Source organism: Pelophylax lessonae (genome assembly GCF_965119305.1).
Source record: "Pelophylax lessonae genome assembly, chromosome: 2".
NCBI classification, from domain to species: Eukaryota; Metazoa; Chordata; class Amphibia; order Anura; family Ranidae; genus Pelophylax; species Pelophylax lessonae.
Genome location: NC_138769.1, coordinates 331599095 through 331613909, shown reverse-complemented (window position 1 = coordinate 331613909; position 14815 = coordinate 331599095). Strand labels below are relative to the sequence as shown.

Here is a 14815-nt window from a genome sequence, read left to right as displayed (position 1 = left end):
CAAGAGTGCAAGTGCTCAAACATGGGTGTCCATAATTTCTGTTACATCAATCTGTTTCACCGTGACTTGTGGGTAGATGAAATCACTTACGCGTTTCGTCACTTCCTGTGACGTCTTCAGAGTGTACCGGGTTTATGCTATGCGCTCCAATCTGACGCGTTTCATCACTTCCTGTGACGTCTTCAGAGTTTCAAACCACCACTGCTTTTTATTCTGTACAATTCTGTTTTAAAAAACCCACTATTGTGGGTAATAAACTAATTACTTTTGATACTACACCATTTGGAGCTTTATTGCCTTCCCTACTGGCACATATCCCAATGTAAGGAGAAACTTAATACCAGACCATACCAACCCATAGGAGATTAAAGGGGAACCTATCCCATTCCAGGGGGCAAATAAAGCGTGAGTGGTCCTACTGCTGTAAGGCATATAGGACCCACTGGTTCTGGTAAGTGATTTCATCTACCTATCTACCCACAAGTCACGGTAAAACGGATTGATGTCACAGAAATTATGGACACCCATGTTTGAGCGCTTGCACTCTTGAGCCGTTGAATAATACAGTCACAAAGGACATTTTTGAGCACTATAGTTACCTTATTTTCTGGACTTTTTCATACGCGATTAGTCACTATTTATTATTTACCTGTGTCTGATTATTTATTGTATTTATCTATTCGTATTTATATTTTACCTAGTCTTATTCCCAGTTACTGGAGCACATGTTACATTATTCATAATATAGTGAGTTATTAATTTTCTTTGCTAAGAGCACAAATTATTCAGCAAGCGCTGTAGCTAGCCCTTGGTTTAAGAGCTAATAATTGCAACCTCTATATATAACCTATAGCTGCTGCACCATTCACTTTATATGTATTCTTCTATTTATCTCTTATACATTAATATTCATCTTTAACATTGTTTTAATACCCTGTGGCGCGGGGAATATACCTCGGTATATATATTTTTTTCAAAATTAACTTAATATTTCTATTATTTTTTGTTTTCTTAATGTTGTTTGTGCAAGGTAACGAATCCTAAGCTTTCTCTTTAAACAGTGTAAAGAATGAACATATATTTAATCAAAATTAGTTTCTGGTCTGTTGCTTTCCTTACAAATTTAGATCTGTAACCAGGTACATTTTACCTCTGATAAATACACCAAATATGATCTTTATTACTGTGGAATGCATTACATACAACCTATTTTGCCCATAGATAATAATCCTTCATCAAAGCTGGTGACCACTTTCAACCCCTCACAATATAGTTAGAAGATGATATGCTGCCTTCATTTGGTTTCCGAGGAGACAGGAAGGCCCTTTTGCTGCAGATTGTAAGAGGTTAGCTGTGTTCATGTATTTGATAATCCGCTTGTGTGGGTGTCTCTAATCTGGAGTCTGTTGTCTTGCAACAGATGCCTGCATCAAGGTGGAATTGTACAGTTGGGAATAGGAGTTGTTCTTCATTTGAAGGATAAAAATACTTTTTGTGCAATTCACTACTAACCTGGTAATAATCCCGATGGCACCATATATAAAATATAACAAAAACTGGGTAAATATAGATTTAATTGACTGTGTATAAAACTAAATGGCAATTTTTTTTTCTCTTTCGTTAATTGACGGACACAGCTCCATCGTCTTGACTCACGGTTTTATGCTGCTTTTCATAGGAGTAGGACATTGGGCATAAAAAAAAAAAAATATGACCACGCATATAGGGCAGTCCCAGGGGGTATACTCCCACTTCCTGCTATAGGACTTCAGTTTTTTTTCTGCCTAGTCAGCAGTAAGGACCTAGTTCCTTGCTGGGATCGCTGGTCCTAGCATTTTTTCCTTTTTAAATTAATTTTTATTTTCTGTTTCTGTGAGAATCCACTACAATCCACTGCCGGAATGGGTGACGGACTGGATATCCTAGATCCTTACAGTCTTCCCAGTCTGGCCAGCGAGAGCGACCCGACCTTAGCTCCGCGCTGGGTTGGCCGCGACTTGATGGGGGCTGTCCGGCGAGTTAAACGTCTTGCGAGGATGCATAGCTCTGGTCACGATCCTAGTCGTGACCTGAGTCGTAGCATAGCTCTGGCCCTCAGCACCCCCTTGCCAAGATGGTGGGCGGGCTGTCTGGAGTGGTGCCCGCCTGGTCACTTGTTGCGGGAAGTAGTGTCCCCCTGCCTCTCTGGTGGCCTCTCGAGGTGGACATGTGCCTCTCCCTGGGTTGGTCGGACCCCTGAGTGCCCTTCCTTCCCACTTTATGCTCCCCCCCTCAATATCGGGGTCCCTCTGCGGGTCACCCCTATTCACCCATACCTAGCTCTCCCCCCCCCCCCCTACCCAGGGTGGCCATGCCTAATTTTTATGGTGCGGGTGCTGGGGGGGGTGTTTGTGTAGTCCGGCAGCCATTTTCTTGTAGTTTCACATTACTATCAATCGGCGGCCACGTTATTGGAGTCTATGGGGAGGTTATTCGGCGGTGAGCCTCTAGTGGCAGTTGAATGAACTTCCTCTTCCTCTCTGATCACTGCATCCGCATCTGTGAAGGGGGTGGTAAGTCCCTGTGGGGATTATTTGACTCTATCTTGCTGCTATAGCAGTTTTGGTGCTCTGGAACTTGTAGTACCGCTGGTGCAACAGTGAGTTGGTATTTTTTTCACAGCAATTTTACACATTTTGCTGGAGGTTCCTGGATAACGTGTCACCACCTGACCCCCTCTATGATGCTGCGGGACCTGCGGGGTCCCAGTCTGCCTTGTCTGCTATGACCGCGGTCCTGCAGTCACTGGTGTCTAAAGTAGATTTGGCCCTCCAAAATAGGATGAGTAAAAAGCATCCTCCGCCTTCACCTGCATCCTCTGCCTCCTCAGATTCTGAGGTGGTTTCAGCTGCCGCGGACGTGAGTCACTCTACTGGGTCTGTGTCCATGCACCCTGAGTGTTCTGATTGTGAGGTTGATTCCTCTTCCAGTACAGTCGCGCATGAAAAGGCGCTGGTGGATGCATTGAATGTATCAGTTCGGGAAACTTGAAAATTGGGGGACGCAGCTACTGCTACGACAGTACAGTTCGGTACCGCCTTTCTTGCCTATTTCGACAACATTTTTGTAAGTCAGTGGGGTTCCCCCAAGCACACTGTCGGGGTTCCTAAGCGCTTTGCTAGAAGGTATTTGTTTCAAGAGTCCCTGCTAAAGAAACTGACTGTACCACCCGTGGTGGACTCTCAGGTTTCCAGGCTGAATAAAGCATTCCTCCTTCCGGTGGAGGACCCTCCATCCTTTAAGGACCCTTTTGACAAGAGAGCGGAATATCTGGTACGATACCTTTTCACCATGGCTGGTTCCATTCTGCGGCCCGTGTTTGCCACAACCTTGGCTTCACAGACATTACTGAAATGGGCTAAGCTCCTGCGCCAGGATTTGGAACTTGGTCAACCTCCTCCTGACCTGGCGGACCAGTTGGTCCAGGGGTTGCGGTATATCTGTGATGCCTCTCTGGCTGTGGCCCCCTCAGCTTTCTTCCACTCTACGTTTGTCCCCAGATCGTGTACAGGATCTACTCTCACAGGGGGTCGTTGTACCAGTTCCGGAATCGGAACGCTTTTAGGGGTTTTATTCAAACCTTTTTACTGTTCCCAGGAAGGAAGGCAAGGTCCGTCCCATTCTTGATCCCAAGGCTTTGAACCGCTTTTTGCTGGTTCAGAAATTTTGAATGGAATCCATTTGCATGGTGGTGGAATCCCTTCATCAAGGGTATTTCCTGGTATCTATCAAAATCAGGGACGCTTACCTTCATATCTGCATCGGCGTTCCCTTCGCTTTGCTGTGGGTGAGGAGCATTATCAATTCATGGCATTACCTTTGGTCTCGCCTTGGCTCCTCGAGTGTTTACAAAAGTGTTGGCCCCGGTGTTGGCTTTACTGACTCAGAAGGGGATTCCGGTGCTGGCGTACCTGGATGATCTACTTCTGCGAGCCGAGTCTCCGAATGCTCTGAAAGACCATCTGGACATTTCGTTGCGACCTTTGCAAGAGTTTGGATTGAAACTGAATTTCCAAAAATCTGTTCTGGTTCCGTCTACCAAACTGGACTATCTGGGCCTGACTCTGGAAATTACCTTAGCCCGGGTGTTTCTTCTGGAGGTGAAACTACAGAAGTTGCAGGGTGTGACACAGCTCCTGTTGTCCAGCCGGCGATCATCTCTCAGGACTTGTGCAGTGCATGCAAGTGCTGGACCTGATGGTCTCCAACTTTGAGGCGGTTCCATTTGCTCAGTTCCATACCAGGTCTCTACAGAAGGAGATCCTTGTCAAATGGAACATGAATCCACAGGCTCTGGACAATCTTATCCTGTTGAGCTAGGGTACGAGGGGATCTCTGATCTGGTGGCTCTGCTCTCCGGCGCTTCGACAGGGAAAATCCTTTCTCCTGTACTGGACGGTGGTCACAAGTAATGCCAGCCTCCCTGGATGGGGAGATGTGTTGGGTACAGATCCATCTCAGGAGGTTTGGACTCAGGAGTCCAGTCAACTGATCAATATCCTGGAAATTTGGGTGATCATACTTTGCCTTACTCATTGGATGGATCTTCTGCAGGGGCACCCGGTGAGGATTCAATCGGACAATACCACAGACGTGGCATATGTCAATCATCAAGGGGGCATCAAAAGTGCCTTAGCGGCCCGGGATGTAGCCGGCATTCTAAGATGGGCAGAACACTTTGTTCCAGCCATCTCTGCCATGCATATTCCAGGGGAGGAAAATTGGCAGGCGGCTTACCTCAGTCGGCAGAAGTTGGATCAGGGAGAATGATCTCTCCACCAGGAGGTGTTTCATCAACTGTGCCTCAGGTGGGGGACTCCCGATGTGAACCTGTTGGCCTTCCGGCTCAACAGGAAGGTGCAGAGGTTCGTAGCAAGGTCTCAGGATCCTCTGGCCAACCCAACAGATGCTCTTATAGCTCCTTGGAGCCAATACCGTCTAATGTACGCATTTCCTGCACAGACTCTTCTGCCGAGACTTCTGCAAAGGATCGAGGCAAGGTATGCAAGGCGGCCACGTGATAGTCTGTGCACACTTTCCCAAATTTTATAAGGTGGGTGTGTTGGCATCTGCAGATGCTTCTTTTGGCCCCAAGGTTTTGCAGGCCGCTGTTGGATAAGAGGTTTAGTCCTCTTTGAGGGTGTATTTGTTATTTTTGTCAGGTGGAACAAATTCTACATCGCTCATCTGTGTCTCACAGGAAGATATTTTTGTAGACCTTCTGTTTTTTAGGTTTCACGTAAATCAGTTGTGCACTCTTATAAGCAGTGTAATCTGTGGTCTCTTCCAATTTTTTTTTTTTTTTACTTATTTTAGTGTTAAGATTTTAAGGGTTTTTTTGTTTTTTATTTTAAATTTGTGGCCATCTTTATATGGCATAGGGAAGGCTTAGTACCTTTTGAACCATTGACAGGATTTTATTATGGTCTGTAAACCACCCTGACAACCCCCCCATGATGGCAGTTAAGCCACACAGCTGCTTTATAAATCATCCCTGGTGTGAAATGTGTATAGATCCTGGGAGCATTTTTTCACAATCTTAGCAAGACTTAAAAGCTAGAAATTACTTTGAGCCATCGATAGTATTATTTGTTGCCAAACATCTTGGATTGTGTAGGAGAAGGTCTGTTCTCAAGCCGGCAGACTCAATGAAGGGAATTTTAATGCATAACCAAGGACAGAACAGAAATAATTTACAGAGAAAGCAAATGCATGCAGTGGGGAATTTCCCCAAGGACTCCTGTTAACAAAAAAACAAAACTGAGCGCACATATGAAAAAAATAACTACTCCTTTGCAGATCCAAATAATAACTGAATAATAATTTACTAACACACTGTATGTCATAAACCGCAATTGCCATTTTCTTGTCTTGTTCCTGTGTACATGCATTCATTCCAGTGTCGGCTGCACATTCTTGCACCGGCTTACAGATGGTGATAATGGCACCACCTGAAATATGGTATTATGTTTCATGGGTTGTCCGCCATACAGGTAAAGTCTTTTCTGAAAGTTAGTGTTACTAAACCCGCAACAGTAAAATCAGTCTGTATATGCAACAAAGCATGCTGGTTATACTCACTGTGGAACCTAAGGGGTTAATCCGGCGAGTTGTGTAAAAAGGCTGTTTGATCCTGTCGTCTTCTGATCTTCCCCTTCTTTTACTGTCCCCAATTCATCTAACCTTTTCATTCATTCAGCCTTGGAGGCACTCTGCACATGCTCAGTTTGGTGTGTATTGCTAGAGAGAATTTTATTTTTTTCCCCTCTTGGGAGGGTGCATGTGATCAGCACAGGGCCAATCAGCACTGTCCAGACAGAAGATCAGGGGTCACCAGCCTCATAGGACAGTCCGAGGACAATGAAATTGCCTCCCACAAACTTTAATCAGACACTGTTAGAAGTCATAAGACTGCTAAATACTTATGATGAGTAAAAGTATTGGGCGGTTTATATTTTCTAAAATATTTGCATTGCCATGTACTGTGTACGGTGGGAGACCAGATATAGTGAATGCAGGGTCCTGGGCACGGCAGCCATGAGAAATTTTGGGGCCCCTTACACAGCTTTAGGCCTGGACCCCCCCCCCGGGCCGCACCACCAACATTCTCTAGGGCCTGCACACTGACTGTTCCCCCGAATCTGCTCACTGACCATCCCAATGAGTCCACCTCCTCCTTCCCATGTCCTCTTCCTGCATTCTCATCTAGGTCATCCCATGTTCTCCCCCTCCTCCATCCCCTGTCCTCCTCCAGTCCCATCTCCTACATCCCATGTCCTCCTATTACATTCTCATCTACCCCATCCCATGTTATCCTCCTCCTCCATTCCATGTCCTCCTCCTCCTCCTTCCCATGTCCTCTTACTTCAGTCCCATCTCCCCCATTCCTTGGCCTCCCCCTCCTTCTCTATTCCATGTCCTCTTCCTCCTCCAGTTCCATCTCCTCCATCCCATATACTCCTCCTTCAGTCCCATCCCATTAACTACTCCTCCTTCCTCCCATGTCCTTGTCCTCCTCCAATTACATCTCCACCATCCCATGTCCTCCTCTTCCTCCATCCCATGTCCTCGTCCTCCTCCAGTCCCATCTCCTGCATCCCATATGCCCCTCCTCCTCCATCCCATGTCCCTGTCGTCCTCCAGTTCCATCTCTTCCATCCCATGTTCTACTCCTCCTCCATCCCATGTCCTCATCCTCCTCCAGTCCCATCTCCTGCATCAAATGTCCTCCTCCTACTCCTTCCCATGTCCTCCTACTTCAGTCCCATCTCCCCATCTCATGTCCTCCTCTTACATTCTCATCTACCCCATCTCATGTTATCCTCCTCCTCCTCCATTCCCTATCCTCCTCCTCCTCCTTCCCATGTCCTCTTACTTCAGTCCCATCTCCCCATTCCTTGCCCCCCTCCCCTCCTTCTCTATCCCACGTCCTCTTCCTCCTCCAGTCCCATCTCCTCCATCCCATATACTCCTCCTTCAGTCCCATCTCCCTATCCAATGTCCTCCTCCTCTATTCCATGTCCCCCTCATCCATCCCATGTTCCCCTCTTCCTACATCCCATGTTCTCCTCCCCCTCCATCCCATTACCTCCTCCTCCTCCATCCCATGTCAGTAGAGCAGTGAACAGTGTCAGTAGTCATTTTATTAATATTTTTGGGGCCCAGGCAGGAGCGATAGAAGTGATAAATTATCAGAAAGTTAAAGTAGCAAAAGCTCATATCCAGAGTGACATAGATTGCTAAATTTTACCAATTTTCTATGCAATTCTAAGAGTCACAGTCCCTCTACTAGGCAATCACAGTGATGTCATCCAGATTTGATATTAGGAATTCTGTATCCTTGATGGAATATTTGTGCAGCACTCTGTAGTGACAAAAAGACTGAAAAATGCTTACATAGATTAATAATTGGACAGATTTTATAATTAGCAGACCCACATGTAAAGTTACTTGGGGGGAGAGACATTACTTGTGAGATATCAAAGTAATCCAGCCACTAGCTGTAACATAACATTCCACTTAGTACATGTGCCTAAACACAGCCACTCACCAGCAACTGCAGGGGGGGGGGGGGAGGAGGAGCCAGGGCATCCATGCACAAAAGAGGTAGAAGGGAGCCCTGTAATTGCATGCTGATGACTGGAGGGGTATGTCAGGGAGAGCTCTTGCTGCCAATCACCTCTGATCACTCCCCAGCACACCGCTCCCCACCTCCTCCTTTGGCTCCCGGGATGAGCTGCGTGATATGTGGTCAGTGACCACGCTGCTATCTCATATCCACTTCATGCACCTGAGAGGGCCACTTCTCCCATTGACCTGCTGACCACACCCCCTGCCCGAGTGCTGCCCAATTAGATGATTAGTAACTATCCTTGCAGCAGCAGGCTCCGCCTCAGCAGTAAACAAAGTGGAGCGAGCTGGCTGGGGGTTAGTGTGCGATCTGGTGAAAGGAATCATGGTGGGTCATCTCTATTTTTACCAGCAAACCATCTCCCCCCCGCTCGTGCGCCCGGGGGGTGCTGCTGGTTAAATGAATAACAGCGGGTCAGTGCTGACATTTTCAAATTCTGTAAGGGGTGCAGGCCGGGCCTGTACCCCCCTGATGGCGGTCCTGGGTTTAGTAACACTTTTAAGTATAAAACCTGTGTCACAAATAAAGGTGCACCTACATTTCTCTTATGTGTGAAGATAAACTGCTTGTGGCCCTTTTTTTTTTTTTTTGTATATTGTAACGTGTTTCCATTGTGCGTATGACAGCCGAGGGTAATGCATTGCCTTTTTGTCTGGTTTCATTTCTGTATTTGTGAGCAGATATGCGCTCATTTTCATTAGTTTTAGTTAAATATTCAAATTATTTTAGGTAACAGAAAAACATTCTGTAGTACAAAATCACAGAGAATGTTACATTTTATTAAAGTGAGATTCCAAGTAAAGACAATGCGGTCACTAAACAAGGGAAGGCTCAGATGTTCCTTTGAGTAAAGTGCGGTAGACAAAAGCATGTTCCTGTAACGGCAAAAAAAAACTACAGTAGTTTAGGAAAGAATCTCGTTAAAAGCAAAAAGAAACTAAATATCACAAAAAGAGAGATGCAGCCAAGCTTCCATATTTCAGAAATTATCAATTAAATAACAGAATGTGTCCTGATAGTAATAGATACATTTACCAGGGGGGGGTGGGCTATGCCTTCTCTGAAATAAATTGAAGATCCTTCAAAGGAGATCGAATACCCAGAATCGCTCAAAAATGAACAAAAAAAAAGAATAAGTAAAATAGGTATAGCTAAATTACTGAGACACCAAAGTGCGAAAGTTGCTATAATCCCTCCAACAGGTGCATGTAGTGCAGACTTTCTCTGTGCTGTCTTCAACTACAAGAGTCTCCAGTGCCATAATGTCATTGAGTATTTGGGCCCACTCAAGGATATAGGGAGGAGCTGTAGTTTTCCAATGCCTGAAGATAGCGACATGTGCGGCTAACAAACAGGCGCGCAAAATTCCCTTCTTAATGCTGGAGAAGGACACCGGGATTATTGACAAGAGGGCAATTTCCAGAGAAGCTTGGACATTGGAGATACACCAAGCATTATAGGAAATAGATTTTTTGCCAAAATGTGGAAATCCGGGTGCAGTCCTTCCAAATATGCAAACAAAATCCCTTCCTCTCCTTGCACCTCCCAACAGGTCTTGGGTAAGGAAGAAAACATACAATAATAATAATAACAATGTAAGTCTACCAGGGTCCTGTACCAGGAGGATAGGAATTTTTTAACGTGCGTGTAAACAATAGTATGTGGACAATCATTGCAAAACAAGTACATAGACAAAACTTGTTAACAAATGAAAGATTGAGGGCACATATAGCCGGTTTCCAGTAATTCTTCATAGGCAACTGAGAACAAGTCAAACTCAGATCTTCATCGCAGCATCACAAGGTAAATACAGTATAAAAGTGTAAACGCCTCTCAAATCCTAGACTAAGGAGTGGGGGCAAAAGACAAAATGGAAAAGATTACTGGGGGGGGGGGGGGGGGAGGAAGGCACCCAGGCCATTGGTGTTAAAAAATGGAAAAGGAGTGGGAACACGGTCTAAGGGAACAAGTAGTATGTTGGAGAATGGATAAGGTCATTTTGGAGCACCACTTATGCATCAAAGGTAAGACCTCAGTCATCTACCCATATTGACAAGATATTGTCAAACTTATTTGGGCAGTTGCGCCTCATGTAGGTGAGCTTATAAAGAGAAAGCACTGCATTAATGAAGGATCTCCATACCCCAAAATGTTTTCCTGGCGTAATAAACTGTATAGAATATGAACAATTTTTGGTGCATGGATGCCCGGAGATTATCAGTTAAACTAAACAAAAGAAGTAGAGGATCCAGCTTAATTTTAACCGCACCTAGGGTGTTTGTCAGCAACCGCCTCTCTCCAGAAAGCTTGAATATATGAACAAGACCAGACCATATTAATAAAACTTCCCACTTCAGTTAGACACTTGGGGCAATGTGCTTGTGATGTATGGTAAATAGTTAGACAGGAATTTATAGCTTTTTTTCCTGAAAAAAGAAAGACAGAGTTTGTGAGTGAATATAAAGCACTTCTTCCAGTCGTCTGCTGAAAATGTCCTGTGCAGGGAGGCTTCCCACTTAGCAATGAAGAATGGGGACTGCTTTGGAAGCTTCCCCTCTCAACACACCATTCTGCAGAGACCGTGTGGTCTGAGAGAGAATTGATTCATTTTAGTTAATTTTTTATTTATTTTTACTTTTAGTGGTCCTTTGTTTTTGTGCATTTGATGGTTGAAAAATGTTATATGTAATTAGAAAAATGCTCATGGAATTCTTTTATATCCTCTTTTTATTGTAGTTTCTGCCACTGCCTTCTACAAAGCACAACCAGTTATCCAGTTCATGTGTGAAGTTCTAGATATTCATAACATAGATGAACAACCACGACCTCTGACCGATTCTCACCGGGTAAAATTCACCAAAGAGATAAAGGGTATGTACCTAAAATGTTTCAAACCTAATAGGGTTGAAACAACTAATCGACATAGTCCATTATCAAAATAGTTGTTAAGTATTTTCATGATCGATTAGTTGGCCTGCCAATTAGTTAGCCTACGTACAGAATGAATTATTTTTTTAAATATCAGAAAATACAGTGCAGCACACATACAGCTCAGTTCAGCATCCATACAGGCAATGCCTCGTGGGACATGTAGTGCTGGGCAGGAAAAGGATGTGAGTGATTCAAAATGCATATGCTTTCTTTACCTTGCTATAGGGGCACTCTATATTCTATTTTGCGGCTTTCTAATGGGGGCATTCTGAAGGCAGGAGGTGCCAGAAGCGTCGACGGAGGACCTCAAAAGAGGAAAATCAGGGCTGCTCTGAGCAAAACCATTGCACAGGGCAGGTAAGTATAAAATGTTTGTTGTTTAACCACTTACCCTCTGGAAGATTACCCCCCCCCATGACCCGGCCATTTTTTTTTCAATATGGCACTGCTTTACTTTAACTGCCAATTGCAATGCTGTACCCAAATACAATACAATTTATGTCCTTTTTTCCCAAAAATAAAGCTTTCTTTTGGTGGTATTTGTTCACCGCTGCGGTTTTTATTTTTTGCACTATAGACACTATTCGACCATTTTGAAAAAAAAAAAAAAAAAAGATATGTATATTTTTTTCTCTTTTGTTCATTGACGGACACAGCTCCAGAATCTTCTTAACTATTGGGTTATGCTGCCCCCTACAGGAGTAGGACACTAGGCAGGAAAACGCTTTACTATGCCTATGGGGCAGTCCCAGCGGGATGCCTAGTCAAGGTGTAAGGACCTAGTTCCTTGTTGGGATCTCTGGTCCTAGAATTTTTTCCTTTTTTAGGTGGAATGTTTTCCTCTTTTTATTTTCTGTACTGTGAGAACTACAATCAACTGCTGGACTGGATGACGGACTAGATATTCTAAACCCTTAAGGTCTCTCCAGTCTGGCCAGCGGGTGTGCGCAGGCCTCTTCTCCGCTCTAGGTCGGCCGCGACATAGTCCCAATGGACTGGGGCTGGCCTGCGAGTTAAATGTCTCCCGAGGGCGCATACTACCTGGTCCTGGCCTGAGTCGCAGCGTGCCTCTTGGCCTGCAGCACCCCCATTCTGATGGTGCGGTGGTCTGCCCAGAGCAGTGCCCGTCCGGTTCCATGGTGTGGTAAGTAGTGTCCCCTCTCTCCCCTGGTGATCTTTTAAGGTGGACGTGGGCCTCTCCCTGGGATGGTCGGACCCCTGGATTCCCCCCAGCCCCTCTAAACGGTCACTGTGGGTCTTTTGCCCCCCTCCCCGGTTGCGATTGTGAGCTGGCTTTGCTACATGCTCCTATGGGGGGTTGGCTGTAGTTGCTGCTGGCTGAGCTGGTGATGCTGACCAGGCTGCTGACTGGGTTTTTCCTGGAGCACAAAGGGAGGTTCCCTGCCATCCTGGAGGTTGGTGACTAGGGCAGGGATGTCCTCGGGGCTCCCTGCGGCGGTTGTTGGGCTGGGGGAGCTGATTTTTTACCATCCGCAGCCTCATGCGGACGGATCCGGCCTAAAATTTAAGCCGTAGCTTTGTAGCCTACTCGCCAGAACCTATGTGAGGATGGCTGAAGCCACTGCCTCCCGTGTGGCTGTCCGCCCTCCCCTCCGCTGCCCTGGGTGGTCGGACCTGCTGGGGTTCGTATCCTGGGGACGAGGCACCCTCCCAATTTAAGCCGCTGCCTACTAGGCCATGTGGCCGAATTGGCCGCTGCCGTTGGGGGGTAGCCTCAGTGGCTCTAGCTGAAGCCCCCAACTCCCCCTTTGGGCATCTGCCGGACTGAGGATCAGTGCTATATGCGGCTTGCCCCCACAAAAATTTAGGCCACAGCTTGTGGCCTGCTGGGCCATATGATCAGCTTGGCACCTCCTTTGAACCGGGTGGCGCTTCATTTTTAGTGACAGTCTTACTGCCATTATTGTTTGAGTGGGGGTACCCTGGCTGCGTGTCCGTGTCGAGGCGGGAGACCCACCTTTAAGGTGGGGCTATGTTCTATTATTTACTTTATGGGGGGGCTTGTAAGGCGACCTTTTCTTTTGTGGGGTCTCATAGGTGGTCCATTTGTGGACCCTTGGCCGGCGTCCCCTTGGGGGATCGCAGTTGGCGGTCTCCCCTGATATGTTTTGGGGTGCGCTTAGTATGTATCGACCCTACTGCGTCTGCGTCCATGCAATTCGAGTGCTCTGTTAGTGAGTATGATTCCTCTTCTACTTCAGCTGCACATGAAATGGCGCTGGTGGATGCACTGATTGTATCGGTGCGGGCAACTATAAAAATGGAGGATGCAGCTGCTGGCTGCGTAGGATGCATCGGTCCCCTTTGGTACCCGCAGCCCCCCAAAAGCAGCAAAGGTTTTCCTTTTTACCACCTATTTTGACAAAATTGTTACAAGTCAGTGTCCTAAACGCAATAGGTCAGTGCCTAAGCGTTTCGCTAGACAGGATCACTTTGAAGAGTCCCTGCTAAAAAAAAAAAAAAAAGGGGACAGTCCCACCTGTGGTGGATTCTCCAGTTACAGGCTGAATAAATCCACTCTAATCCGAGGGAGGAGTCTCCGGCTTTTAAAGACCCCTTTGACAGGAGAGTTGAGACTTTGGTCAGCCACATGTTTACTGTGGCCGGTTCTGTCCTTAGGCCAGTGTTCACCCTAGCATTGTTGTCCCAGACTTTCACGGAGTGGGCAAGCCTTTGCGCCAGGATCTGGAGGGGGTAGCTTCCCCCTACCCTTGCAGAGCTGGCGGACCAGTTGGTCCAGATGTTGCAGTTTGTGTGTGATGCCTCTCTGGATGCAGCTCCCTTAGTTTCTAGGCTGTCCATGACAGCAGTGGTCCTTTGGCGCATGATATGGATGATATTAACGATCTTACAAGAGGGGAAGAGTATTCTTCTTCCACAGGCTGCCAGGGGCAAAGAGTCTCATCGCAGACGTGAGCTCTTTTTTTTTTCTCCGCTCATATGCGGTCTTTTCTTCTCTCAGGATCTCAAGACAAAGGATCTAAGTCTGTCAAGACCTCCTCCGGAGGTTTCAAGAGGACCTTATCTGGTAAGCCGAGAGCTGCAGACAAGCCCTCTTCTGCCTGAAGGGGGAGGGGTCCACGAGCTGGTTCGGTCCCGCTACAAGATCGAGTTTCGGTCTTAACCTGCAGTTAGGTTCTTTCCTTCAAACCTTCGTTTGTCCCCAGTCCATCTGGGGGGTCTCTTTGGGGCGGTGCAAGACTTTCTACCACAAGGGATGATTGTTCCGGTTCCAAAATCGGAAAGTTTTTAAAGGTTTCTAGTCAAACCTGTTTACAGTTCCTAGGAAGGAAGGCAAGGTGTGTGCAGTCCTGGACCTCAGGGCTTTGAACTGCCTTGTGTGGGTACAGAAGTTCCGAATGGAGTCCATTCATGCTGTAGTGGCATCCCCACATCAAAGGAGGATAGATTGGAATACTTTCATATTCCAATATATGTCAGTCAGCATTATCATTTCATGATATTAGCCTTTGGTTTCACCTCAGCTCCTCGGGTATTCAAAAAAGTGTTGGCCCCGGTGTTGGCATTGTAGCGGCAGTGGGGGATTGTGGTGCTGGGTACATGGACGCTCTTCTTCTGCGAGCAGAGTCTCCGACTGCTCTTAAGGACAACCTGGAATTGACTGTACGGACTCTGCAGGAGTTCGGTTGGAAATTGAACTTCCAAAAATCTGCTCTGGTCCCATCCACCAAG

General features: G+C 46.3%; 1 protein-coding gene across 1 annotated transcript in view; it reads left to right on the top strand.

Moving 5' to 3' along the window:
* Nucleotides 1-14815, top strand: part of LOC309545945 (protein argonaute-3) — a 268246-nt gene that overhangs the window by 119807 nt on the left and 133624 nt on the right. The window contains exon 6 of the mRNA XM_082245395.1: nucleotides 10907-11041. Coding sequence (XP_082101521.1) covers nucleotides 10907-11041 — 135 coding nt within the window. The remainder of the gene's footprint in view (nucleotides 1-10906; nucleotides 11042-14815) is intronic.